The 27907-nt window shown below is 37.9% G+C and overlaps 4 protein-coding genes across 10 annotated transcripts in view; 2 read left to right on the plus strand and 2 right to left on the minus strand.

Annotated features, from left to right (window-relative positions):
• The first annotated feature begins 40 nt into the window (after positions 1 to 40).
• Positions 41 to 6538, plus strand: LOC139953183 (methylthioribose kinase-like). Of its 4 annotated transcripts, none has more exons than XM_071952629.1 (8): positions 41 to 403; positions 1150 to 1275; positions 2422 to 2551; positions 3130 to 3301; positions 3773 to 4010; positions 4358 to 4514; positions 5091 to 5193; positions 5729 to 6538. In XM_071952629.1, the coding sequence occupies exons 1-8, from the start codon at positions 401 to 403 to the stop codon at positions 5880 to 5882; spliced, it is 1083 nt and encodes a 360-aa protein (XP_071808730.1). In that variant the 5' UTR covers positions 41 to 400; the 3' UTR covers positions 5883 to 6538. The 4 variants fall into 4 exon arrangements, with proteins under 4 accessions (XP_071808730.1, XP_071808729.1, XP_071808727.1 ...); XM_071952628.1 differs by having other exon boundaries at positions 402 to 528; XM_071952626.1 differs by lacking the exon at positions 41 to 403 and adding an exon at positions 410 to 968.
• Positions 6539 to 6675: 137 nt separating this feature from the next.
• LOC139953187 (large ribosomal subunit protein mL54-like) lies at positions 6676 to 9467 on the minus strand. The gene is made up of 2 exons (XM_071952640.1): positions 9301 to 9467; positions 6676 to 8079 (listed from the first exon to the last, which is right to left on the minus strand). The coding sequence occupies exons 1-2, from the start codon at positions 9464 to 9466 to the stop codon at positions 7805 to 7807; spliced, it is 441 nt and encodes a 146-aa protein (XP_071808741.1). The 5' UTR covers position 9467; the 3' UTR covers positions 6676 to 7804.
• Positions 9468 to 9622: 155 nt separating this feature from the next.
• Positions 9623 to 16400, plus strand: LOC139952917 (uncharacterized). 2 transcript variants are annotated; one of them, XM_071952230.1, is made up of 9 exons: positions 9623 to 9759; positions 10357 to 11565; positions 12234 to 12551; positions 12953 to 13171; positions 13797 to 13952; positions 14541 to 14750; positions 14854 to 15177; positions 15678 to 15803; positions 16245 to 16400. In XM_071952230.1, the coding sequence occupies exons 2-9, from the start codon at positions 10357 to 10359 to the stop codon at positions 16398 to 16400; spliced, it is 2718 nt and encodes a 905-aa protein (XP_071808331.1). In that variant the 5' UTR covers positions 9623 to 9759. The 2 variants fall into 2 exon arrangements, with proteins under 2 accessions (XP_071808331.1, XP_071808330.1); XM_071952229.1 differs by having other exon boundaries at positions 9627 to 9811.
• A 7311-nt stretch (positions 16401 to 23711) lies between these two features.
• The window catches only part of LOC139952918 (paladin-like), a 48219-nt gene continuing 44023 nt past the window's right edge, over positions 23712 to 27907 (minus strand). For all 3 annotated transcript variants that reach the window (XM_071952232.1, XM_071952231.1, XM_071952233.1), the window contains exons 16-19: positions 27429 to 27509; positions 25697 to 25837; positions 24638 to 24793; positions 23712 to 23858 (exon numbers count right to left, since the gene is read on the minus strand). In XM_071952232.1, the coding sequence (XP_071808333.1) occupies positions 23712 to 23858; positions 24638 to 24793; positions 25697 to 25837; positions 27429 to 27509 (525 nt within the window). The remainder of the gene's footprint in view (positions 23859 to 24637; positions 24794 to 25696; positions 25838 to 27428; positions 27510 to 27907) is intronic.

Below are 27907 nucleotides of genomic sequence, written 5' to 3' on the forward strand. Positions count from 1 at the left end.
TTTCCAAACTCTTTTTGGGAGCTCGCACCTGAGGACAATTCTTTTAACTTTTGTTCTCGATCTTCGATACCGTATCTGGATATATAGCATGGAGTACGTATAGTACACCTTTTGAGTACAGAATGTTTATTTTTACACTGTACTACAGTCTAAAAATAAACATTTGACATGAAGCTTCATTCACAGTGGATAGGAATTAGCTTCATTCACAGTGGATAGGCCCTAATTTTATGGGGCAAACTTGGACTTTGATATCGGTTAGCAAACCTAACATTTACAATTGGTCTACCAAACAAAGAAATGAAGTCGAAACTATAACAATCATCGTCTAGCCGACACATCACACAGCACCACAGAGTATAGTGTGTTTCCTCCTCCAGTCTGGCAGTAGGCAGAGACAATGGTATTAACATATTATAGGTCGTCACGGAGGGGAATTTTATCGATGAGAAATTTATTCTGTGAAATATCTTTGCTTCATTAGTCACCATCATCACTTATGTACAATGTATGGATACAGTTCGGATAGTGAGTGGGAATGTTACGCTAGAATACATTGAAGGAATTTGACTTATGTTTGTTAGTCGTTTATGGTCTACAAGAATTGAGATAATATTGGTGTGTATAGTCAGAAACACAAGGAGTTTATTATTTTGGGAGTCAACTATTCACATTTTGTCGGATGGATTGTTCGAACTGTGGTCTTGCAGCCAATCACTTCAAGTTCGACATTGCTTTAATTGCTACGAGTCTTAATGTCATTGTATAAATACATGCTGATTTTCTGAGTGGACTTTGCGATTTACATTGTTAGAGGATTTTTATGGTGAATAGGTCTAAAGCTTGGTTTTTTTACATCATTTGGGAATCTGACTAAAATGGATATGAGCAGAGACGTGATTCAAAAGTTCCGCAATGGAACCTTTGGAAAGAAGTGGGAAATGTCTTTCGATAATGGCAATAAACAGGTACTTTTGTTTAATAATTATTTTATTTTTTCCGACCCTTCACAAGTCGTTTGTTTTGAAAAATTATATTTCCTTCTTATAATTCAAATACAATATGCATTCTCAATAATGAAAACTATAGAAACAAAACTTTCTTGTATTAAACTGTCATTTAAAAAGTTTTTAATTTATTCTTATCCAGTTGTTCAGCTCTGACTGTGAAGTACAAACTATAAGTGGTGGCTTTCTCAACAAAGTGTACAGACTTTACAGGCCAGACCAGCCGGAGGACTCTGTGATTGTCAAGCATGCACCTCCATTCGTCAAAGTGTGTAATCTAATAATACTAAATTCTTCTTCATAGCACACATCATATTAGTAGCTAGATCAAGGCGCTTACAACATTTTTTAAAATTCATGGTTTTCCGGAAAAAGAGGAAATTTTTCCAGTAGTGTTCAATGGAAATACTCTTTGCAAAATGAAAATGGCCTTGCCCTTTTAGAGATGAAAATCCAGGGGTCGATTTCACAAAAGGTTATGAATAGTCCAAGGAAATATCAAAAATGCATAGCTAGTCCTAAAATAGCATGAGTTACATGTACTCGTCCTCACTCGAGATAAGACGTTTCTTAAAGGAACACGTTGCCTTGGATCGGTCGAGTTGGTCTTTGAAAAGCGTTTGTAACCGTTTTTTATAAAATGCATATGGGTAGAAAGATGTTGTAAAAGTAGAATACAATGATCCACACAAACATGCATCGAAATTGCACGGTTTTCCTTTTACCTCGTCGACTAACACGGTCGGCCATTTATGGGAGTCAAATTTTTGACTCCCATATAAATGGCCGACCGTGTTAGTTGGAAAAGGAAAACCATGCAATGTCGAGGCAAACTTGTGTGGATCATTGTATTCTACCTATAAAACATCTTTCCAACCATATGCATTTTGTAAAAAAAAAAGGTTACAAACGCTTTTTACAGACCAACTCGTCCGATCCAAGGCAACGTGTTCCTTTAACACTGAATTGTGTGACCCACCTATTTATTTTTCACAAAACATACAAAATTAAAGTAGCAAGTGAAGACGGTAATCATTGCACATTTTCTTGAGGCTCGACTAGACCGCGGACCTCTATGGTTCACTTGACATATGCATGCATGTGTCATAAGAGACCATTGTCTACAAGCTTTGCTTCTTAAATGAATCCCTCCACAGTGTCACTTTTGTCACTTTTGCTTTGCGTATAGTTCTTCAAACCTATGCTGTGAAACATATACTTTGCATTTTAGTGTAATGACTTCTTTTTATTGATATTACCTTTTTACTGTGAAAAATAAATTATTGTTGAACCTTGAACCTCGAAAACATATTACTCTAGTCTTTGTTTGGACTCACTTCATGCGCGGGTGAGAAATAAAAAATTAAAAAAGGAAAACAAAAATGATTTTGCATCTTTGTTTTGTGTTTTGTAGTTTCTTGGACGAGAGCAGCGTCTTGGAGCCGAGAGGGTCAATGTGGAATTCCTAGCCATGAGGAGATACCACCAGGTAGTCCCTGGATCAGTTCCTGAAATGTACTTCTACGACGAGGACACAAAATGCGGTAAGGCAGTAGACACTATTGGTAATTACTCAAAATAATTGTTAGCATAAAAAACGCACTTGGTACTGAGCAATGGAGAGCTGTTGATAGTATAAAACATTGTGAGAAACGGCTCCATCTGAAGTAACATTGTTTTTGAGCAAGAGGTAATTTCTCACTAAAACATTAAAATACTTCAGGCCTGAAGTCTTTTATTAGGCATCTGAAGCACACAAATTTGTGCAACAAGGGTGTTTTGCTTTCTTTCACTATTCTCTTGCAACTTCGCTGACCAATTGAGTCAAAATTTTCACAGGTTTGTTATTTTATGCATATGTTGGGATCTACCCAGTAAGAATACCGGTCTTTGACAATTACCAAAGCTGTCCAATTCCCTTTCCCCCGGCTTAGATCCATTCTCAAAAGTCATCAAAATAAAAACTGTTTAAAATGCCCCATGTTATACAGTAGGACTTTTAAAACCAAGATAACTAAAGACCTTGATTCAGTTCAGGGTTCAAAATCCCCCAAAGTTTAAAAAAAAATCTTAGGTAGGAGAACCAGACAGAAACTTTGTCCATTTTAAAAATTCTTTTAAGTTGTCATGGAGGACCTGAGAAGTTATGAAATGATGAGTACACAATTGAGTCGTGGTCATCTACATATGGCCCTCGCCAAGGAGCTTGCGCTACTCATCGCCAGACTACATCGAGCAACTCACATCAAGACATTATCAACAGAGGACTTTCAAGAAATGGTATCAACATTCAGGTAGTGTGACTTGTAATGGAGTAATAATAAAAAAATAATAAATAGATACTTATTAAGCACCTTACTCAAAGCGCTTTACCAAAAAGTAAGCATTAAAAGTAGGCCTACAACAAATCAAAACCACAAGAAAATATTAAAAAACAGGTAAAAATGCCCATAAAAGAAGAGACACCAAACAAGAAAATGGATTTAAAAAGGGGAGGGGTTACAAGCACTTACACCCTTACCCAAGCTCCTTAGCATCTGGCCATAAAAACAACACAGAAATAAAGAGCTACAAAAATATCTAAAATCACAAAGTAATTCCTTGTGAAAAAAATAACCATGTGATTTTAAAAAACAACTAAAAAAAAAAAAAAACACCCCGACAAACACCCCAACTGTTAGCAAACAACAAACAAACAAACACCCCAACAAACAGATATTAAATTTTAAATCTTAATGGTTCTTTGCATTTGTTTATTTTAACAGAAACACTGAAATGGTGACTCTGAACTCCGACTTGACCTTTACCGGTGTGATTGACCCAAACGAGCCGACCAATCACTGCTCGGCAGAGTTGACTGACCTTGCTCGGAGTGTCCGCGATGACCAAGAGGTTCTCGAGTCAGTTCGGACACTTAATGATATTTTCACGGAGCAGAAAGAATGCCTTACCCACGGAGATCTTCATCTTGGGTCTGTAATGGTGGATGGATGCACACCTAAGGTAATGCGTTCCACTCAAAACCGTGGTCATAGTGGTTAGACCGCAGGACTTGCAATCACAAGGTTGTAGGTTCGTAGGTTACAAGCTGATTTCACTATGACTAGAATAAGAATTGTCGTCTAGTTACTGAATCACAACTTCCTAATGTGTGCAGTAATCATAGACGTTAAACCAATATTTGTATGAGAGATTGGCCGTTGCCAGCTTGGTGTTTATTATGCATGAATCGTTTCTCAGCTTTCTGAGGGTTGGTGTCTAATCGTGAATGCTGAAGCCATCTAATAAGTCATACAATTACTCATTTACAAAAAGAGTCAATTATTTGATCTTGTTTATTCCTGTCAAAGGTGATTGATGCAGAGTTTGCTTCTGTGGGACCAGCAGGAGCTGACATTGGAATCATACTTGCTAACTACCTCTTCTACTACGCTGCTAATCTGTTGTATCCCGAGAAGAACTATCCCACCTTCTGCCACCAAATTAGAGAGGCCATTATAACCACAGGTGAGCATTCATTTAAAGCACAAGGTTTTCATAAAGGTTGTATCTGATATGCCTGAAAGACTATGAGATGAAACTTCAACTCTTCATATAGAAAAGAAAGAAGGTTTTGCAGACCAAAACAATCCAAAGTCAACTGTAATGTATTATCACAGCCCATCAAATGGCATAATCAATTCCCTCTTTTGACACGACGATTAAAGGCGCTTGACACCTTTGGTACATATCAAAGACCAGTATTTTCACTTGGTGTATCCCAACATATGCACAAAATAACAATGTGAACATTTGGACTTAATTGGTCATCATAGTTGCAAGAGAATAATGAAAGAAAAAATACATGTTTGTGCTTTAAGATGCCTAAAACAGGCTTCAGGCCATATTTGAGTGAGAAATGACCTCTTTCTCATAAACTACTTTACTTCAGAGAGAGCCGTTTCTCACAACTGTTTATACTATCATCAGCTCTCCATTGCTCATTACCAAGTTGGTTTTCATGCTAACAATTATTTTGAGTATTAACCAATAGCGTCCAGTGCCTGTAAGTAAGAAGTGTTTTGTATCTTCATTTTCTTTCAGTGGAAGTTTATTTCCTTGAAGCAAGGGACTATCTCAGTAAGGACGCCTTGTCTAGGCTGGTGTCCCAGACTGCAGGCTTCACTGGATGTCATATCATTAAATGGTAAGAGTTTAAATAAAATATTTTCGAGGGGTTGGGTACCACTCAGGTAGTGGAAGTTTGCAGAGATCGAAGCAATATTTAATATCCATTTACGTGCGTTAGCAAAAATATATTTCACAAATGACCGAGTAGATTGACAGCATGGTTAACAGTGTTTATGAAATAGAAACTGTGCAAAGGTCCACTCTGTTAGCAGAAAATATCACTGTTCACATCAGGGCCAAACTTCATACACTTGTTTAGCAGAAAATACTGCTTAGCAAACTTTTTTGCTAGATGAAAAATGAGTTGGGTACCAGTTGCAACTATGTAAACTTCATGGAAAGTCCGCTGGTAACATGTTTTTGCTAAGCAAGAATTGTCTGTGCTTAGCAAGTTTATAGCCATGAACCACAAAGTATTTGAAGAAAAGTGTTGTCCATATCCGTTAAACTCATGGTCGGAACTTGGTCCTGGAAATTTAAAAGCGCGTGAGACTTGCACACTACAGTCTGCACACTGCTTATTTAGTAATTGCTTCTTGGCTTGCTTTCAGGATGATTGGAATTGCCCAGTCGGATCTCCAGGGTAAACCAAAAGCTGAGAAGATGTGTCTTAAACTTGGAGTTCTGTTAACCAAAGGATATTGCAACATCACAACAACCAAGGACCTGCTTCACATCATCTTAGAAACAGAGAGTAAATCTTAAAAAAAGACTTGAAGGGACACATTGCTTTTCAAGTTACTTTTGAACTATGAAAACATTTTGTTCAGAAATATTGCAAGAGTAGAAATGATTCACAAAAAGTATCTCTTGAAATTGTTTGTTTTTGGTGTAGTTTCAAGACAGAACACGGTCGGCTATTTTTTGGAACCAAAATATTTACTCCTCAAAATGGCAGGCCGTTAGTTCTGCTGGTTGTATTTCCAGAGGAAATTTTTTGTTTCTTAACCACTACTCGCTAATTTCAAAACACTGTAAGGTTTTAGCGCATGCAAAAAAGGGATAAGGATTAGTTCTAATCTACACAGAGACTTGAAGGCAGTGTGCCCCTTTGAATTAATTGTAAAAAAATCCTTGGTACTTTGAAAAAAGGTTTATACCAGTTTCCCCCAAATCAGTACAAATACCAGATCACAGGTCATTAGAAACTTTACAAACCCGTTTATCGGTCAATCCCGAACATAAAGTGCAAATATTTAGTTGAACTTTTCATTATAATTTGTCTGCAAAATTTAGAGATTTTTTTAGTGAAAATGTTCTTTAAAAAGGAGACAATTAAGGTGAAAACATGTCTCAGAGGGATTGGTAAACACTTGTATCAAACTTCCATCCAAAGAACTATGTGTAGGCCTATACTTTTCTTTTGGTTCATAAAATGTATGTGTTTTGCAACCCCTCTTTTCGGAGGGTTGCTTTTAATACGTTTTTATGTGTGCATTAAATAGAGCAAAGATAATGGTTTGTAATTTGGTATATGTAAAAAATCAGTATAGAATGTATATTATATTTATGCCAGAGTATTAATTTTGTTTTTTAACATTGATATATAATTTTTTTAATAATAGACAGTTTTTTTGAGCATGCACAATATACGGAGCAAAGATTGAATTTATTTAAACACTTTATATTTATAAACAGTATACAATGTATCATAATTATATTTAGACCAGAGTATATATTTTATTTGGTAATTTAATTTTAACACTCTTTAAAATATAGATTTAATATTTTGGGGGGCAGGAATATTGCATGGAGCAAATATTGTTATTTGTTTGTAACTAAAATGAAAGTAATTTAACAGTTATTTATGTAGATAAACAAAATACAATGTATCGTATAGACCACAGTATATTTTGTTCATTTGATTTTAAGACTGTTCATTTTGTTGTTTTTTGTTTTTATGGTGAAGAGTGTGAGAACAACTTGTAGTTTTAATGTGCATTATGTCAACTTTTCAGCATTAGCATGAAGTTTTTTGTATTTTAAAGTGGCTTGAAAACAATTTCTTTTTTAACATTTAGACAATTTTGACTATCGACTAGACACATTGAATCGAAGCACGACTATTTGAGGCGCGACTAGTCGAGAAGTAAATTTCACCAGTCGCCCAGGCCTCAAAATGACTAAAAAGTTCCTCCAAAACTTACTCCCAAATTTGTCCATGAAAAAGTCGCTCCACAGAGACCAACATATGTGGTGTCCCTGGATGCTCACCACAAACAGTTTACAGAAGAAGTTTCCAACAGAACACCCTGACGAGCCTCCATGTTTCAAAACCGATCTCTCCAAAGTTTACATCTCCATGTCAAACAATTCCCTAAACCGACCTGTATGCTTCGTTTTCGAAGGCGCAAGGGCACCTATCATTTTCTCCTTGGTAAAGGGCACTCTATGAGGAAATTGTAAATTTCTATTGTAGCATTTAAAAGCATGCATTTCAAGGAGGGCACCAATGCAATGACCAGGGGCATGGAGGCAGTCGCCTTCGATTCCTCTGAGAAGTATCAGGCCTGTGCACCCTATGAGGAAATTGTAAGTTTCTACTAAAGCATTTCAAGGGCACCAAGGCAATGAGGGGGCATGGAGGCAGTCGCCCCCGTTGCCTCCGTGTGAAGTATCAGTCCTGCCTAAAACTTTTTCACCTTAGCCAGTCGATTGTTTCTCTTCATGTGCATCTCTCGTAGTTTTCTCCAGTACTGAGGCGAGTCTTGAGACATCTCTTCCAACTTCAACGGAGGTCCTATGTGAAGATCCCACAGCCAGTCTGGGTAGTCCTCATCCGGTCCGAGCTTAACGTCTTGCCCCTCCTTGAAGTAGTTGGAGCCGGAGCAATGTGAAACAAGGTATTCTGCGTCTGTGTTGACTTCCATTAACTCTTTTGGTTCAACTGACCTGCCTCTTCCTGTGTATGACAGAAGGAAAGAAGAAGTGAGGCTAACTCTTGTTGATGTAACCTTATTTTGACACAAAATAAAGCTGTTGCCAATAACTGACTGTTCAATGTTGGCATTGAACTGACAGACACACGAGGAATGCAATTGCTTACAGTAGCAAAATAAACACTTCTTCTGTTCGTATAGATTTTAAGTATTATATATATACAAAGCAAAGCCATTCCAGATCCATATTTATTGCCAATAAACAATAACTGGACGTTCCAATGTTGACATAAAACTGAATTCATTATTGGAAGCATTTAATAATTAAATGCGAAATAAACCACCAAAAAAACAAACGGTTTAATTGCAATTCAGGTAATTATTTGCAACTGTCTGCATTCAGTCTTATTTTAATTCATGAATAAAAAAAAATAATAATAAATATTGTAGTGTTGCTTTGCCTTTGACTTTTGGTTTGAATGTACCATATTTTTGACTGTGAGAGGGCGCTCTGAATATTATTTTCATCACTTCTAGGGGTAATGTGTTCCAGTCTTTAATAAGGGAATAAAAGGGTAGCGTCCAGTTCTTACAGTTTACACGGTCATTTAAAGCCAACAGGGTCGAATTGCCGTGTGATCAATGGCAACGAGCCAAAGGCGAGGGCCTTATGCGCACGGCAACGACCCTGCAAGGTTTTAAACGGACGTTTAAGAACGAGTCACTACTCTTTTATTCGCATTCATAACTGCCCTTTTGTTAAAAAACGTTAAAAAATACAATTACAGACACTTTGACAGTTGAAAATTCGAGGTTTGAAATATTTTTGTCAAAAACTTTGTGAATGAAGAGTCTGTTGCGCATGGGTTGTGTGCACACGCGCGCTTAGAAATAGATTACGCGCGCGCTTAGAAGTAGATTACGCGCTGTTACTAATAGCTACGAACAGCGTTCCGCATGATAATCTTGCGCGCCTGACACGCTGAAGCTAGCCGGTTATAAACACTGGTCATTATCAACCAATAAAACACCCCCACATGACGCGCTCTCCACCAATAGGAGTAGAGAAACTGTCTTGAGTATTTATGAATAACTGTTTTGGGTATGAATGAATCATGGTGAATACCCCCCAGAAAGTGATACAAATATGTTTAAGAGCGCCCTCACGCGGTCAAAAATACGACGCATTGAACTTTAATTTGTAATTAAAAGTAATGTTTTAAATTTAAAATCTACGTTCTTACCTGCTTTCTTTGCGAATGTAGCTGCCTGAATTTTGAAAACGACACCTTGACCAGCTGGATGTTGATATGGCAGACATGTTCGCTGAGAAATACTTGGAAAAAGGGTTGTTTTACTGATAACTTGTTGTCGCATGAAAGTACAAAACTTGTTCATGGAAGTCGCCATCTTGGAATAGCGCCCTCTTTAGTTTGAAAAAACCCATTTACCGCTAGACTGGTGCCTATTTCGTTTGACTCGTAAAATCTCATCATGGAGTCTAGATCAATTTTAACATAATTACCGCACACGTGTTTACTGACCGGATTATTCAAAACAACACTGACTGGCCACTGTTGTAATCTCATCAACTCAAACTCAAAGTGCCACCAATGATGTAGATTTAGAGGATCTGTAACCATAACGACCAAGCGCCTTCGCATAGCTTCAATCAGTTCATAGTCTACAAACAGGAAGGACAGGTCAAATTAAGAATAAGGCCTAAGGGCTACTTCGAAGACAACAAACTCTGAAGTGAAGTGAACTGTTTTCAATTTTGTGTGGCAAAAAAAAACGATGTTTTTTTATGACTATCCTGATCTGGGAAAGTTATCCCACCAATATTCATCAATTAAAATAAACAACATAAATTTAGCTTTTTCAGATAATAATCAGATTGACAATATGTTTATTTTAGTTATACACTTTACTTTTATCGGTTTTGGTTTTATATTATAAATTATAAATAAATTATACTATTATTTATTTAGTTAGTAATTAGTTAAGGCCTGTGTGATTATGAATGTTTGATTAATTGCATTTCTTAAATACTATTTTTGTTCTCGTTCCTGTACGACTTCTTCACTAACTGAATTTTTATTTATTATAATAATGATGTTTCATTCGACATGCAAGAAAATGTTGAGAACATGATGATTGCAGGGTGTTAATACTTACGTGCTAAATCATTCCTTCATTGAAAAGGAATCGGTTTGCAACAAAAATCAACAGCGCCCAGTGGTAATTTTTTATTAGCCTGATTTAGGTAACATAACTCTGATTATTTATTTTTTCCTCAGATGGTCAAGACTCAACATCGGTGCATCGACATGTCAATAATAAATTTAACATCAATGTTGGGGAGTAGCACTCAGCGCTGTTTTGTTGGTCCAACCGAGCTTGACAAGCTCAAAGTACCTCTTGGAAGCTGGTGTATCGTCCAACATGACGGTTATGAAAGCATCTGCTCGTTGTGGCTAAGGAACGATCTTCAAGATGGTTGGATAGAGGTTCAAGAAACCGTAACTGTGCACTCGGAGGAGCCCAGATCCCAGATATCAAAGACGAGACGTATTACCATTGAATCCATAAAGCCGATCCCAAAGCCGCCTCCGTCTCAAGGAATCAAAGTTTCCCTCATTACCGATTTTAAGAATCTAAGACATCTTCAGCAAGCATCGAGAGAGGCCGTGATTAGACAGCTCCGGCATCTCCTGGTGGGGTTTGCCATTAGGAAAGGATGTATGATATCGTTCCAGTCTGGTTCCGGGTTTGCAGGGCCGAAGATTCTACAAGTTGCTGTTGATGAGTGTTTTGTGGAGGAGAAAAATCAAACAGGCTTGGGCGGAGTTGCAGTTCAAAGACAAAATGGTGGCTCTTTAACCCAATCTGCGAAAGATGAATCTGGTAACTCATTCGTAGGTGGTGATGGTGATTTACCTTTACCCCTTCTGTCCGATAACTTAAACAGGACTGGAAACAACTCTACGAGTGAAGCATCTTCTGATAGACGGAGTACATCACCTGCCTTAGATCCGTCTTCATCGCCGACTCAAGATGCATCCTCTGACTTCTCTAAGACGAAAACTATTCATGCCAAGGAACACTCTGCTTCACTCTCATCATTGTCGTCCAAAGCGACATCAGTCGATGAAGTCTCGAGTCAGAGGGTATCACATGATAGTACAGAGCTACCCCATGTTGATAGTTCATCATCCTATTCTTCAGATGGCAATTCATTTGTGCAGTTGATCACCGAGAAGACAAGAATCCACATTCAGAACATCTCTAGCACCGAATCAACGCAGCATTATTCAAATCGTCGCGGAGTTAAGGTCGGAGGTCTTGAGGAGGCGATGTCCTTACTCAAGAAACTCATCGAGTACCCCGCTGAGTATCCCGAGTCACTGGGGAGACTCAGACTGATGCAGTCTCACGGGATTCTGTTGAGAGGACCGCCTGGATGCGGCAAGACGTCGTTGATGCAGTCTGTTGCTTCACAATGCAAGGTTCTTAAAACCCAATTTTTAAAAATTATTTAGATTTTTAAACTTCTGTAAAACAAAAAAAAAACAGGCAAATCACATGGGTGGGATTCAAACCAATACATTTGCATTGCTAGAGCAGATGTCTGCTTGGTTCACATTGTTAAAAAAAAATGTTGCAAAATTATTCCAAAAAGGTTTTTGTGAAATACACAAAATACAGGGCCCTAAAACACCAACGGCACCCACAGCATTTGCCTTGGTGCCGTCTGCTGTTGCTGTGGTGTCCTTTGGAAAAATCCAATACAAATTTACATTTTCCTTATAGAGTGCTCTCTACCAGCCACAGGAAAATTGCTGCGCTCCTTCAAGAGCAAGGTTCAAGGCCTGGAACAAATTCTTTTGGTTAGTTTCCTGGGCTCAATTTCATAGAGCTGCTAAGCACGAAAATTTGCTTAGCATGAAATTTCTTCCTTGATAAAAACAGGATTACCAACAAAATTTACATTTGTTGATTATTGCTTGGTACTTGTATTCAGCTGTTGTTTGATTATCCTGAAAATCACGTGGAAATTTGGTTGAGAAATCCTGTTTTTATCAAGGCAAAATTTCATGCTAAGCAAATTTTTATGCTTAGCAGCTCTATGAAATTGGGCCCTGGGATGATTGATGTTTTTAAATGTATTTTTCAGGTGTGTCTCTTACAAATCAATGGAGCAGAAATATTCGGATCAAGTCCTGGAGAGAGTGAGACCAACCTACGCCAGGTGTTCGTTAAGGCCAAGACGATCGCCGAGACCCACCGCTGCATCCTCTTCATCGACGAGCTGGACGTACTCTGCCCCAAGAGGGATGGTGACGGAGGAACACACGAGGGTCGGGTCGTTGCCGAGCTCCTGATGCTGATGGATGAGGTCAGGGGTCAGAGTAAGGTGCTGGTTGTCGGGGCAACCAGCAGACCCAATGCGTTGGATCCAGCACTGAGACGCACTGGAAGGTTTGACCAAGAGGTAATGTCTAGGATTTGTGAGTTCATGAGAGAAAGTTTTTCTTAAAGGGTTTGGGTACTTTTTATACGACACAAAAACAAAAACTTTCACAGATTTATTTCAAACTTACACGGTTTAAAGATAATGATGATAGAAAGCTTCCCTTAAAATATTGCCGGATGAGGTGACAAAGTTTTTGAAAAATAAGCAAGCGACCCTGTATTAAAGAAACTCCCATAAACTTTGTGGGGCACCTCATCAGCCTTTAGAATTCCACCACGGAGTCCTTTTGTGTTCCCTTTTCTGTTTGGTTCTCGGTCTCCATAATCATCATCATATGAAATCGTTTTGATGAAATTTATGTCAAATTATTTCTGTAAGAGAAAAGAAATCAAAAGCCACTCATGTTGTTCATTTCCTAGGTTTTGGTTGGTATGCCTACCACATCACAGAGAGCATCCATATTAGAATGCCATTGTCGGGGCATGCATCTTGCAGATAATGTGGATCTGAGTGAGTTGGCGAAGCAGTGCAATGGTTACAACGGGGCAGATCTTGCCTCGCTGTGCCAGCAGGCTATATTCAGAGCTCTAGGCCGAATCAGTCCAGATCAGGCAGACGGAGGTCTGTCCAACTCGCTGGTAAGTCTAATCTGTGTTAAAGTCACTGGAAACCTTTGGTTATTGTCACAGACCAGTATTCTCTCTTGGTGTAAACCAACTTATGCATGAAATAAAAAATCTGTGGAAATTTTGCCTCATTTGGTCATCAAAGTTGCAAGAGAATAATGAAAGAAAAAATACCCTGTTGCACAAATTTGTGTGCTTTCAGATGACGAAAAAAGGCTTCAGGCCTGAAGTCTTTTAAATTAATATTTGAGTGAGAAATTACCTTTTTCTTAAAGGCTACATTACTTCAGAGGGAGCCGTTTCTCACAATGTTTTATACTATCAACAGCTCTCCATTGCTCATTACCAAGTATAATTTCTTATACCGACAATTATTTTGAGTAATAACCAATAGTGTCCAGTGCCTTTCAGGAGTAGAGATGATTTCTAGAAGATGTGGGCATAATTAAAACTATTATTTTTGCATACAGTTCTAATGGATGCACATGGCTAACTTTTGTAAGACCTCTAGTTGTGTAACTGTATAAAAAAATACTTAATTCACGATGTTTTGCAAAAAACACCAAATACTATGTACCTAATGACCAAGTAATGAGCTTTCTAAAAAAAAAACATTGTTTTATTTTATGGAAAGCAGGAGTGTCCTGCTGTGACTTTGGAGGATTTTATTGGTTCTCTGAGTCATGTGACACCCTCCCTTCATCGAGCAGCAGGGTCTATCTTGAAGGAGCTTCAGCCGGTGGGCTGGGATGCTATTGGTGGCCTGATAGATGTCAAGTCACAACTCAAACAGGTATAGTTGTGTTTTGCGATTTTAACCCCTTCTACTGCCTGAACGTTTGATTGACTTTCTTAGATGATGAACCAAGATGGTTCTGCATGAATGTAAAATGTAAACACTTATTATTTTCATTGGACCACTGGACGAGGCAACCAAAAGTTTTTTCAATATCGAAATGCATTTTCGAAGCACAAAAAAAAATTAAAAAACACAGAAGTGAAGTTCGCAGAATTTACCGTAAGTTTTTTCAATATCGAAATGCATTAATACATAATATTTTCGAAGCATAAAAAAAAAACCAAAACAATAGAAGTGATGTTCGCAGAATTGCATTTTTTGATGATCTTGGGGCGATTTTACAAAGAGTTAGGACTCGTCCAAACTTAGGTCTAGTCCTAGGAGATATTAAAAACTTAAGGCTATTCCAAAGTTAGGACGAGTAACTCGTCTTATAACGAGATAAGACTAATCTTAACTCTTTGTGAAATCCACCCCTTATCTTCTAATTTCTGGCCTTAATAGTACTTTTTGTCATCAACAACAATATCTGTGATTGACAAGAGCTTTACATGTTCCCTAAACATCAATCTGTTGTTTCAGGCGGTGGAGTGGCCGATGACACACTGGCAGAGCTTTGCTCGGCTTGGGGTCCGAGGCCCATCGGGGGTGTTGCTCTACGGACCTCCTGGTTGCTGTAAGACAACGCTGGCCCAGGCTGCTGCCACTGCGTGCAAGGCAACATTCCTCTCACTCAGCTGTGCCGAGCTCTACTCTCCATTCGTTGGTAACTCGGAGAAAATCATTAGTGAGGTATGTTGGTAGAAAAATTAAAGTCAGGGCTCACCCTTGTCACTAATTCTAAAAATTATCTCAAGATATGTTGACGATACAAATTGATTTTCACCCAACTCAGGTTTTCCGGAAGGCTAGGTTGACGACGCCCGCCATTGTCTTCCTGGATGAGTTAGACTCCTTGATAGGTGGGCGTGGCACCGAAAAAGGGCGTGGCCAATCAGAGCGCCTCCTTTCCTGCCTCCTAGTAGAGATGGATGGCATAGGTGTCCCGCCCGGTGAGGACACACCCACTGAGGGCGGGGCTGGTGATGGTAAAGCGGAGATGAATACACCAAGGGTACTAGTTGTTGGTGCTAGTAACAGGATCGATTTGATTGATGGAGCATTGCTTAGGCCTGGGCGCTTCGACTGCTTGATCTATGTACCACCACCCGATAAACAAGTAAGTTATGAACGCTTTTGTTGTAAAGTGAAGTTTGCGGTAGCACTTTGTGTAAATCTCTTTTGACTACTGTTTGTTCTGAAAAGAACCAGTGGTTAACAACTCAACGTTTCGATCAGATGCTCTAAGTTTGACTCAAATCCTACTTTTCAAATCCTACTTTTGTTGTTTTAAATCGAATTTGTGACTACTAGTGTTGATGTTATTTGACGTTCATTACGGGACACAATGGAGTTATTTTCAAGCCCCCACAAAATTTAGTATGAACAAGGTTGTCACATTTCGTTAACTCTTTGTAATTCCAAATCAGTCCGTAATTGACCGTGTGGGTTTTCCTCCCACATCTAAAACTGAAACTTCCTTCCATGTCTCCTCTCCATTGGGTTATTTGCTGGTACAGTGATGGAGTTCGTTTTTGTGAGAGTCCTTGGCTTCACAACCAGAATAAAGTGAAATGAAATGAATAAATGAAATGATTCTGAAATTGTTTTTACCCACAGGGAAGACTAGAGATATTGTCTGTGTACACACAGCGTATGCCACTAGATGAAGGCGTGTGTCTTGAGGATCTAGCTGACGCTACTCATATGTACACAGGAGCAGATTTAGAAGGGCTTTGTAGAGAGGTAACTATTATAACAATTAGACTTTATTTGTATAGTGCGTTACACACTAATAGTGTACATTTATAATGCGCCAAGCCATGGGCTACAGTGTAGGCCAAATATCAATGTGCACTTATAATGGTCTACTATGCATGGGCTTTATGAAGCAAGCAATGGAACTCTCGCTTGCATCAAAAGATGATGGCACACGTGAATCTATTGCTTTCCCAAAATTCAATGATGCAGAACTTAAGAGAAATAAGAGGGTCAAAACAAAAACTATGACATTTTTTTCTTTTTCCGAGGTGTCCACCCTGAATCTATGTTATATTGTTATAGTTAATGACACCTCCATACATGTAAATAATCAAATCATACTTCCAAAACATATCCCACAATACCTCCATATCTTCTACATACTTTTAAGACCTTTTTTTTCATTTTCTATTTTTTGTCTTAAAGGCTGGCCTCTTGGCGCTTGAGGAGCACGGCTTGGACAACGTGGACTCCTGCTTCGTACATCAAAAACACTTTATAAGTGCCTTAGACTGGTGCCGTCCATCTCTAACTGATGAACTAGTGGCTAGATATGGTAAAACAGAGTCAGATGCCAGTTGATCAATTGAAACATGTTGATAATATTGCTGGGTTCTTGTATAGCGCTTTAATTATGGGTGTCATCGATGGGCGTCAAAAAGCATCTTGTTTGAGTTTGTTTGGATAAGACTCCCATAATTTCCAACCTCCAATCGGGGAAATGAACACCAATATCTCTCATAAAAGCATTGGGTTAACGTCGATGATTGTGAATTGCACAAATCAATTATGATTCATAATAGATGTTAAATTTGCATTGGGGATAAAGAATACTGAGAAAGTACTGAGTATACAGTGCTAACACTAATTGGTGCATGTGTATTAAAAAAATATATATATATTATATTCAATTATGATTCAGTAACTTGACAAAATCACTTATTCTAGTCATTGTGAAATCAGTGGTTAGCTTTGTTTTACAAGGTTTACATGGTGGTGTGCCACAATTTACAGCCAACCATACCAGAAACACTACTAGGACGACCCCTTCTCTCAACGATAAAAGTACTGGGTTCTTATGCTCTCACTACACAACACAAAGGACCAAAAGCTCCACATCACACCTGAAGGATGAAACTATGGGTGCATTCGTTAAGCTTCCCTGGGTCTACCCCGCGGTGCTCACTCGGGTGAGCCCCTGACAAGAGCTAATCGAACGATCACACTCGCCCTCTCGTGGTGACGGCATGCATCTCAGGTCACCCCCAAGTGACCAATCCACAAGCAGGGCACTGGGGGCTGACCAGGGTGAGCCCTGTCAGAGCTATTCAAATGTATTGGGGCAGACCTGGGTCGACCCAGGGACCCAATAATAGATGAGTCTGGTGCACTGGTCCTCCTAGCTACGCAAGTCTGTTAAAAACTCAACCTCTGAGAGCAACTTAGCGACCGCAAATGGCTGCAAAATTAGTTTCTATTTTAAAAGTACTGGAACATGTAACTTTCATTTCTCTGTTGGCAGACACGTCAAGAAGCAACAACTTAATTTGCATACAATAAATCACAAAGACACTGAATTTTATTTTGTGCTTTGGTCCGTTTTATTATTTGAAAACAATTTACTTCTAGTACAAACTCTCAGATTTCGTGAATGGAAATAAACAGTTTGAAATGTTATTACTAAAATCTGAATTAAATTTGATCGTCATTATTTAAATTTGTTCAGTAATTATAAATGAATACAATAAAATGTTTACCACTGTCACTTTAACCTTTGACAAAATCTGAAGCGTTTTCAAAAACTGTGCCATTTTTTATCACAACTGGTTTTTTTTTTAACCTGTACTGTTCTCAAATCCCTGCATGGGCTCCGTCTCCCTCCGGCTTGGGCTCCGCGCGCTGTGTACGCAGTGGAAACCCAGGAAGTATGAACCAGCCTTCAGGCTTATACATTTCTGAAGCAGTGTTTATTTTGCACAAGGTGGTTGAACATCAGGGCCCAATTTCATAGAGCTGCTTAGCACAAAAATTTCTTCCTTGATAAAAACAGGACTACCAACCAAATTTCTATGTGGTACTCAGGATAGCAAACAACAGCTGAATACCAGTAACAAGCAATATGCAACGAATAGAAATTTGGTTGGTAATCCTGTTTTATTTCAAAGAATAAATTTCATGCTAAGCAAATTTTTGTGCTAAGCAGCTCTATGAAATTGGGCCCAGATTGAGCCTAGAGCCGGAGACCAATCCAAGAGTGCATTTTGGGGACCCCAACCAAGCCCAATTGATTGAACAAGTCGGTTACCAGTTGTTCTGAACTGCGCCTCAACCAAACACGCAAAAATGCTCAACTGATGACCAATGTTTCTGGTTGGGGCCCTCAAAACACACTCTATGGTTTGAGAAAGGCCCCAAGTGAGGCTGACTGGACTATAGTCTGGCTCCTTATAATGTACTGGTGTCAATATCACATGAGGGTACAGGGGTCGATTTCACAAAGAGTTCGGACTAGTCCTAACCTAGGACTAGTCCTAGGAGATATACAAATTGCATGGATAGCCCTAAGTTAGGACAAGTAACTGGTCTTAACTCGAGATAAGACTAATAAGACTGAAATCCACCCCCGAAAACCTTACAGTTTGTTTTGTGAAAAAAGGTTAAGTTTTTCAGTGGCAAACACTGCACAGCGCAGCATAAATGATAACAAGGATTACATTTATTATTTACCTCGAGGTAACATGCACAGTTAAAAGACTTAGGTACCTTTTCAAAATGTCCATAGATTTACATTAAACTTACAGGGCTTGAAGATAATGATAGTGGAGAGCTTCTCTTCAAATATTACTTACTGAGGTGCTGTAGTTTTTGAGAAATGAGTAAAACAATGTCATGAAAATACGTTTGTAAATGATTAAAATAATTTTCGTCTCATGAGACGAAAATTATTTGCATGACATTGTTTTACTCATTTCCCAAAAACTACAGCGCCTCAGCACGTAGTATTTTCAGGGAAGCTTTCTACTATCAGTATCTTCAAACTGTGTAAGTTTAGTGTAAATCTGTGGACATTGTGTTTTTTGTCCTACACAAATTACACAGGCCCTTTAAAGGCAAAGTATACCTTTGTTTTTTTAACCATTTGAAAGCTTTAATGCTACATAAATGTAGATGTGCACAATAAAACTAACATGTGAAATATTAATTTCAAAAGGTGGTTGCGTTTTTGAGTTACCGCTGAGAATCAAGAGGGCTGAAATAGTTTACGCAGGAAGAATAATCCCTAATAGGAATACGTAATCTGAGAAACGTTACTGACAGTAATGTTTCGCAGATTCATAAGAAGTCTGAGAATAAGATTATACAAACTCTGCAAATAACTTATTCGTAAGCAGAAAGTGGCAAGTTAATCAAACTCAAAGAAACAGCTTTTGGCAGAAAATATTGCTAGGTCAGTTTCTCTGCTTAACACAACATTGGAGGAAATCAAACACGAACGTACATTAGATGGTTTTTTGACTGCAACCTGTTACTGCTTAGCTGAAGACTGTTTCGGCTTAGCTGCAACCCGTTACTGCTGAGCTGAAAACGGTTACTGCTCAGCTGCAACCTATTTCTGCTTAGTTGCAACCTGTTACTGCTCAGCTGCATTATGTTACTGCTGAGCTGCAACCTATTTCTGTTTAGTTGCAACCTGTTACTGCTTAGCTGCGACCTGTTACTGCTTAGCTGCAACCTGTTTCCATCGACCATGAGGAAATTGTCCTATGCCATTACTACAACAACTTAATGGATCAAATTTTGATAATCAACAAACTTACTTATAAAGTCTATGTATTGAAGCCAGGCACACTTGTTTGATTGACTATCCATTTAAACTAAAGTGTAGAAAAATTAAAGTATCCAAATAGACTTCTCAAAATCGTCTCTTTTGTACGCCAAAAAGTAAATAATTGTGACCCGCTTTGAATAACAAAACCCACAGCTTTATTGGCAAAAATTGTTTAGCGGTTGGCACATGTAGTCGTAATGTTCCTTTGAATGTTCCGTCATCCTTTCCCAATGCAACATTTTTTAGAGCAGATAAATATAAACAAAAATCATAGTATCTTTGACCACATGAGGGCGAATCAAATTTACATGATGCAAAACCAATTAATCTCTTTATAATTGTCGTTAATATTGTTATTGTGGTGTTTATTTGGCCATTGATATAAGAAAACAATGTACAGGCAGTCAAATGAGACAACACTGTAATTGTAATGCAAGGAAACTTGCAGTCCAAAAATACGGTCAATGTCAAAGGTGAAACGGAGAGACAACAAGAGAAACTCTTTCTTTAAATAACAAACAAAACATCCAGTTAAATCAATGTGATTAATAACTGCTGTTGAGTGAGACAAGGTCCACAAATGCTTACCCGACAGCTAAGGTTCCAGCTGCTCCCTGAGCTATTTTGAAATCTTGGTACATGTGACAATGCATGGCATCACAACGCCAACATTCTAATTTTTGAGATCTAGGACTAATTTTATAGAGCTGCTTAAGAGCAGAAAATGTTGCTCAACAATGTCAGCTAAGCAGAAAAGAGCAGGATACCAGTCACAAAATTGTACATGTGACTGGTAGTTCATTAGCTGGTAAACTTATTCTAGTAAGCACGAATACTTGTTATGCTTAGCTACTTAGCTCTATGAAATTTGGCCTGGTGATGAAATAAAAGGAAACCCATATAAGGGAATGTGTACTACACAGTCTGGTGCCTATACATGGCTTGATTTTTCACATGATGTCTGCAATGTGCCTAAGATATCATTTCTATGAAAACACATTTTCTTTGAACAAAACAGAAACTTACACTTATACAATCAAATTAATTAGAAAAATTCATAATTTACATGGTATAAGATTTAAACTTATAGAAGAGATAAAAGTTAGTGTTAATGCAGTCAGTTCGTATTGTCGCAAACAACTGACCTGGGCCAAATTTCATAAAGCTTTTTAGCAGAAAATACTTTAAGATGGAGTCACATTTGTATCTCCTTTCATGCCTTTATAGATACTTAGTTTTTCAAAGTATAAAAAAAAAAAAAAAAAAAAAAAAAAAAAGCTCCGCACTTCATGGTAAAAAGAAGAAGCTCCGTACCCAGATCTCAGATGATCTAATAAGGTACACATATACATAAGTTTACTCGCATGTACAAACTGTACTCATGCATTTTGGCAAGCAGATTCGGTGATCGTGTGAGAGCTTTGTGGTGAAATATTTGTCAGACATAAAGGTATTTTGAGCAAAAGTGATGTCATTGATTGTGCAGAGTTCAGGTATTTTTTTTGTGGTGCAAAGTATATGAACCATAGATTACTGTTCTAAAGATAAATATCGTTCATATTAGACTGTTGAAGTCTCACAAAAATTGAAACGTTGGGACCCGTAAATGTGCGCGAGTTTGTTTACCAAAGTGGTCATTCAGAAATGTTTGATTATGCGCACGACTTGCGCGAGTCTACACATACCCACTCAAAGAAATTCTCAAATTTTTATTAGATTGTATTATTAAATTTGTTCAATATAACTCGTAACTCATCTAAGTTTGTGCGAACGGTGTGACGATAAAGAATTATTGCACTTCACAACAGTTTGTGATGCTCATGGCACATTGAAAATATGGTCTTAACATATAATATAATTAAATTATTCTGCAGAATTGTGGTTCACTTGGTGCAAACATACGTCATAAATCTATTCTTCATTTTGTTCATAAATACATTCTCTCCATATAAAATACACTTCTTTTTTACATAATAATTGTAGTGACTTTTTACTTTAAATCTTACTTTTTAGTACTAAATCAGTCGTATAAAGATAATACATTACGCTAGTTTGAGGTTCAATCTTACATATACATGGTTTCTTCATTTTATTTTTTACAAATAGGTGCACTTTTTTAATGTTATGACAAATATGTATCTACATAAATGATATCTATGATACAAATTAAAGCTGAAATCCGAGGTTTGATCAGATTACACACTTCTCTGTTGAATTGTCCAAAACTCACAGGAAAGTGAGCAAAAAGTGATTCGCTCAAAACAGAGAATTTTCAACTTGACAGACTTGAGATCGTTAGTTTAAAGACACTGGACACCTTTGGTTATTGTCAAAGACCAGTCTTCTCACTTTGTGTGTCTCAACATACATTTGTAAATGCATAACATAACAAACCTGTAAAAATTGAGCTCAATTGGTCGTCAAAGTTGCGAGATAATAATGAAAGAAAAAACACCCTTGTCACACGAAGTTGTGTGCTTTCAGATGCCTGATTTCGGACCACAAAACTTAATACTGAGGTCTCAAAATCAAATTCGTGGAAAATTACATCTTTCTCGAAAACAATGTACTTCAGAGGGAGCCGTTTCTCACAATGTTTTATACCATCAACCTCTCCCCATTATTCGTTACCAAGTAAGGGTTTTATGCTGATAATTATTTTGAGTAATTACCAATAGTGTCCACTGCCTTTAATATGACAATTTGTCACAACCAAAAAATGTGGTTCTGAGAATCGATTCATCCAGGAGTGTTGGTGTCCAGTCGTGAAGGCTATGGCTAGAGATGCGGTTTGTGAAAATATCGACACAGCTTTTTTTTTTTTTTTCCCCCCCCCCCCCCACCAAGTAGACACATGTAATCAGCTGAATGTTTTATACTATCAACAGCTCCCCATTACTCGTTACCAAGTAAGAATTTATGCTAATCATTATTTGGAGTAATTACCAATAGTGCCTTTAAGACTGTTAAAGTAAGTTTGGTATCAGAAATTTGACACTCAAATAGGTTTGTACAGTGAATGTCTGATAAAGTCTCCACAAAAAAGTTGATCAGAGGCAGGATTGTAGATGTAAAATTTAAAATATAAATCTATTCACATTTCTTTTTTTTTGGCCACAAATAAATTATTTTATGATACAATTTTGGTACAATTTTTTGTTTTCCTCTCCAAGTTTTTCCTTCTCCGAACAATTAATAATGCACGATAGAATGGCCGTTCAAGACACAGTGTGAAAAAAAAAACGTTTCACAAAACGGCTGAAAATCAATAAATGCCAAGCATATTCAACTGCTAGGAGGAGTTCACAAATATGTGGTTTGCCTTGGCACTGTATTAACAGTGCCCGAACATAAACCAGACACTGTAAATTGCCACTTCTCAAACTGATATTTTGCAGCAAACAACGATCGGTACTTTCTCAACCACCGTCAATACATGATGACACCAAATGCGCGTGTGGTACATCACCCCAATCTATGCCACACCTTCTACGATGCCCACAGCCCTTGAGGAGCAGTGCTGTCTTGAAGACCTGATGGCAGCAAACGAGAAGGCTGTGAGATGCGCCCAATCGTGGCCAAACATCTGAAGAGTAGATGATAGACTGGAAAGAAGAAGACCATCAACAAATACAAAAACATCCGCCAAATACTTAAGCGCAAACTTCATAACACATTTCAACCTTCGTACTACCATATGATGGGAAAAAAATTGGAGTAGCAACAAGTGTCATATTTTCGGCAGGATTTTGGTGAAGTTGACTAACACAAATAATGCACAGTAATGCCAACATACATCTGTGTAAACAAATTACTGAAAGCATCTAAGCTATTTGGCCTCTCAACTCGGTCATTACCAACGGACGCATATCTCGAACAACAACCTTGCATTTTTTTTTCAAAGTGGCTAATGCTCTGTTTCTCTTGCAAGCACTCACTTAAAGCGGCAGCAAATCAAAATTACTGAAAGCTGAAATTCCGATAACTCTAATAGAAATCTCACATCCCTTAACCTTTCACCCCTTCACACACATCATTTAGCTGCTCTGTGTTGACCTTTGACCTCAAACCACCGTCCCTCTGAAGTTGTGTTTTTTGTTCTTTTTCGTCCATCGTTGTCGCATGGAGCTCACAACCAGTATGTCCTCCTCATCCAGATCGTGAAAGTGCAGGTTGTCCAACGTTTCGTACACACCAATTTTACGGCCAGTCTGTAAGTTGCAAAGTGTACGACATAGAAGATAAGCATTTAAGGGTTTGGGTACATTAAACTTACACAATTTGAAGATAATGATGGTATAGAAAGCTTCCCTTAAAATATTACTAGCTGAGGTGCTGTAGTTTTTGAGAAATGAGTAAAACAATGTCACAACAATAACTTTGGTCTCAGAAGGTGAAAATTATTTTAGCATGTATAACGGATTTACGCAACTCTCCAGAAAAACTCTGCTAGGCTCAAAACTTCAGACCATTAACCTCTTATTGCATTTAAAAGTCCCATACCATAGGTCCTTTTGGTTGGTAAGCAGTTTGCAACAGCTAATTCTATTTAAAAAAAAACAAAAAAAACCTAAACCAACAAATACACTGGACACCTTTGGTAACTGTCAAAACACCAGTCTTCTCACTTGGTGACCTCAACATACGCTTACAATAACAAACTGTAAAAATTTGAACGTAATTGGTCGTCAAAGTTGCGAGATAATAATGAAAGATAAAACACCCTTCTTGTCAACGAAGTTGCGGCTTTCAGATGCCTGGTTTCGCGACCTCAAAATCTAGTTCTGAGGTCTCGAAATCAATTTCGTAAAAATTACTTCTTTCTCGAAAACTACGTTACTTCAAAGGGAGCCGTTTCTCAAAATGTTTTATACTATCAACGGCTCCCCATTATTCGTTACCAAGTGAGTGTTTATGCTAACAGTTATTTTGAGTAATGACCAATAGTGTCCACTTCCTTTAACTGTTTCCCTTGCTATTATTGACTTACATCCGTCATCCACTTTGAGAATTCTCTGTCCCAGTTGCTGGATCGTTCCAGATGCAAATAACAATTGAACATGATAAGGTATATGTAACGCTCCAGATAGTTGAACGCCTGCTGCTTCAGACAAGCTGCCAATTCCTCATCTTTGGCCGACTTCATCTAGGGAGGCGGAGAGAAGTCGAGTAAGAGATGAAGCTTTTGCAATGGCTCGAAAGAGAGAACAAGTTATTCTGAGAGGAACCAGGAACTCCTGTTTTGAATAGTTTGCTTTGTTTCAATATTGTGTTTGTATTTGTTTTTATTGTCAAAACCAATTACAGGAATGGGAAAACAAAAATAAGACCTTAAATTTTACAGATACATGTAAAAACAAATTTAAGAATTGAAATTAAAAAAGATTAATTAATCAACAATTAAATAAGGATATTCATACAGAATGACATATAAAATACATTAAAAAAAAAAAATAAATAAAAAATAAAAATAAAAATAGAAAAAAAAATAGAAAAAAATATCAATATAAATGTATATATAATGAAACTGGTCGGGAAGATGTCCTTAGCGTTCGATCCTTACTGGATCAGAGGCACAAACACAAACATTTCCATTTATAGCAAAAGAGGAGCAGAGGATTAAGGGAAGGTATCCTGAAGAAAAAAAACAGGAAATTTATACCCAATCAGAGTTATTAACATATATAATATAAATAAATAAATAAGCAACAGGCTACATGGAAATCTGATTATGTAATGAGTTGAATGAAGGTCCCCCCCCCCCAAAAAAAAAAAAACATCACAAGTTCCATGGAACCTGTTGTAGGTGGATGAAATTCTGGTTATAAATCGACAAATAACACATCATCAATCAATCAATATTTTGCACACGTCATGACACGGCGAAACGTGCGGGTGGGTTTTTTTCTCCCGACTCCGATGACCAATTGAGCCTAAATTTGCATAGGTGTGTTATTTGATATAGAAGTTGTGATACACGAAGTGTGGGCCTTAGACAACACTGTTTACCGAAAGTGTCCAATGGCTTCAAACGATTCTTTTCTCTCACCTTATTGAAAGTTGAGAAGATAATTTCTCTGATGTGAAAGTGCATTGGGGTCATGGTCTCTGAGCACTTATCAAGCATAAGGTCAACCTCTCGCTTGACCTGTGACCCCGAAGGAAGTCGCCTCACCAGAGTCATCACGACCTATTGAAAACAAAAGCCGAAACAAATAAAACACCAAGATTTATTTATTTGTTTCTTTATTTATTTATTTGATTAATAATAACAATAACAATAATAATAATAATAGTAATAGTAAAACAACAAATCTTATAAAGTGCTGCTGTTATCTGGAAAAACTATTCACTGTGCTGTCAATATGACCAAGGGAAAAATTAATGGCAGGCTTGACTGAAAAGGTAAGTTTTGAGATTGGATTTGAATAACAGCACAACATCCAACATCACAAATAGTGCTAATAACAGAATGAATAGACAGGGAAGAAAAGCTTGTTTTTAGATATGAAAACCCAATCTATATATGGTTTACGGTAACACCATGTGTGTATCTACTTGCCAGGTAGAGTTGTTCTTAGGAAACTGTCTTGCTTTATTCTACTGCCGTGGAGTAGATAATCGGAGGTTCGGAAGACTTCTCAGTTCTGAAAAGAACTGTCCTGCTTTATAACTATTACCAGGGCGGATGGTATAGAAATTAGACTGGACCACTACTTTAGCTTATAGGATCGTAATACCTGTACTGCCGCGGAGTCAGTTCTGAATTGGTCTCTGAAAACCCAATCCACATTTAATGATGCAGTCTGAAGTGGGATTCAAACAGAGGCCCACAGACACAGAGGTGAATGGCAGGAAAAGAAACTACTTAGCCAACCTGATCCCAATGCTTTCCTCAATTAATGTTGGTTTTAAAGTCCAAGATTCTAGGAAAACCGAACTTAAAGGAACACGTTGCCTTGTAATGAACTAGTTGGTAGTTGAAAAGTGTTTGAAACCGTTTGTTACGAAATGCATATGGTTAGATGGATAATTCAAAAGTAGAATATAATGATCCACACAAATTTGCCTCGAAATTGCATGGTTTTTCTTTTACTTTGCGAACACTGTCGGCCATTTATGGGAGTCAAAAAATTTGACTCCCGTAAATGGCCGACCGTGTTAGTTGACGAGGTAAAAAGAAAACCACGCAATTTCGAGGCATATTTGTGTTGATCATTGTATTCTACTTTTACAACATCTTTCTAACCATATACATTTGTTATCAAATGGTTACAAGCACTTTTTATAGATCAACTCGTCCGATCCAAGGCAACGAGTTCCTTTAATCAATTAATAGACAAGAACCCAACGGAGAGAAGATCAAGGAGGAGTTTCAGTTTTAGTTTCTGTGAGGGAGGAAAAACCTCTCAGATATATTTCAGGGAAACCAATGCAGTCGTGTTGGGACTGAAAACATAGTTCACATCGTGCCCTCGGCAGGGATTCGAACCAGGGTCATTGAAGCTGCAATGGAATAACTTAAGAAAGAAACCCATAACATGATTCGCGCGCATACCGCCCGGCAAAACCTTTGTGTTTTGGCAGCCAGCTAGAAAGTGTATGCAATCTTACTGTGACTGCGCAACTCAGTGCCCGGCGAAACATGACGTATAGAGTGTTTTGTCAACAGAGGGCGGTTTGAATGTAAACATAGGTCACATCGTCCATAGAGGTGCAATACAGGGCATGACGCAATGAAAAGGGGGTGGGGATGTAAAGGAAACAAGGTTTTGACTCACGGCAAACTCCCCCTTTGTGAATTCTGCCTGTGGGATGCTTATTCTCTCCTGCTCTTCCAGTTTCACACCAACTGGGAAACCCTGTTAAATTAGAAAGAAAAATAAATATAAAATCGAAATCTGCAATCTCATGGATGTAATATTTCCATCGGGGATAAAGAATGACTATTTGTTTCATTTACATTTATTTGTTGCGTTATTTACTCTTTCACAGATGTGTATCTGGTAAGGATGAAAACCAGATTATATAAAATCAATCTCTGTTCAAAAACTACAGTACCAAATTACAGTGCCGTATTGAAAAATACAAATTTACAATTTTAGACTTCAGACCAGAAAAATAAAAACGTTAAAGGCAGTGGACACTATTGGTAATTACTCCAAATAATTATCATCACAAAACCTTTCTTGATTACCCGTAATGGGGAGAGGTTGATAGTATAAAACATTGTGTGAAACAGCTCCCTCTGAAGTGACGT

This window comes from Asterias amurensis, chromosome 21 (assembly GCF_032118995.1).
Source record: "Asterias amurensis chromosome 21, ASM3211899v1".
Classification (NCBI taxonomy): Eukaryota; Metazoa; Echinodermata; class Asteroidea; order Forcipulatida; family Asteriidae; genus Asterias; species Asterias amurensis.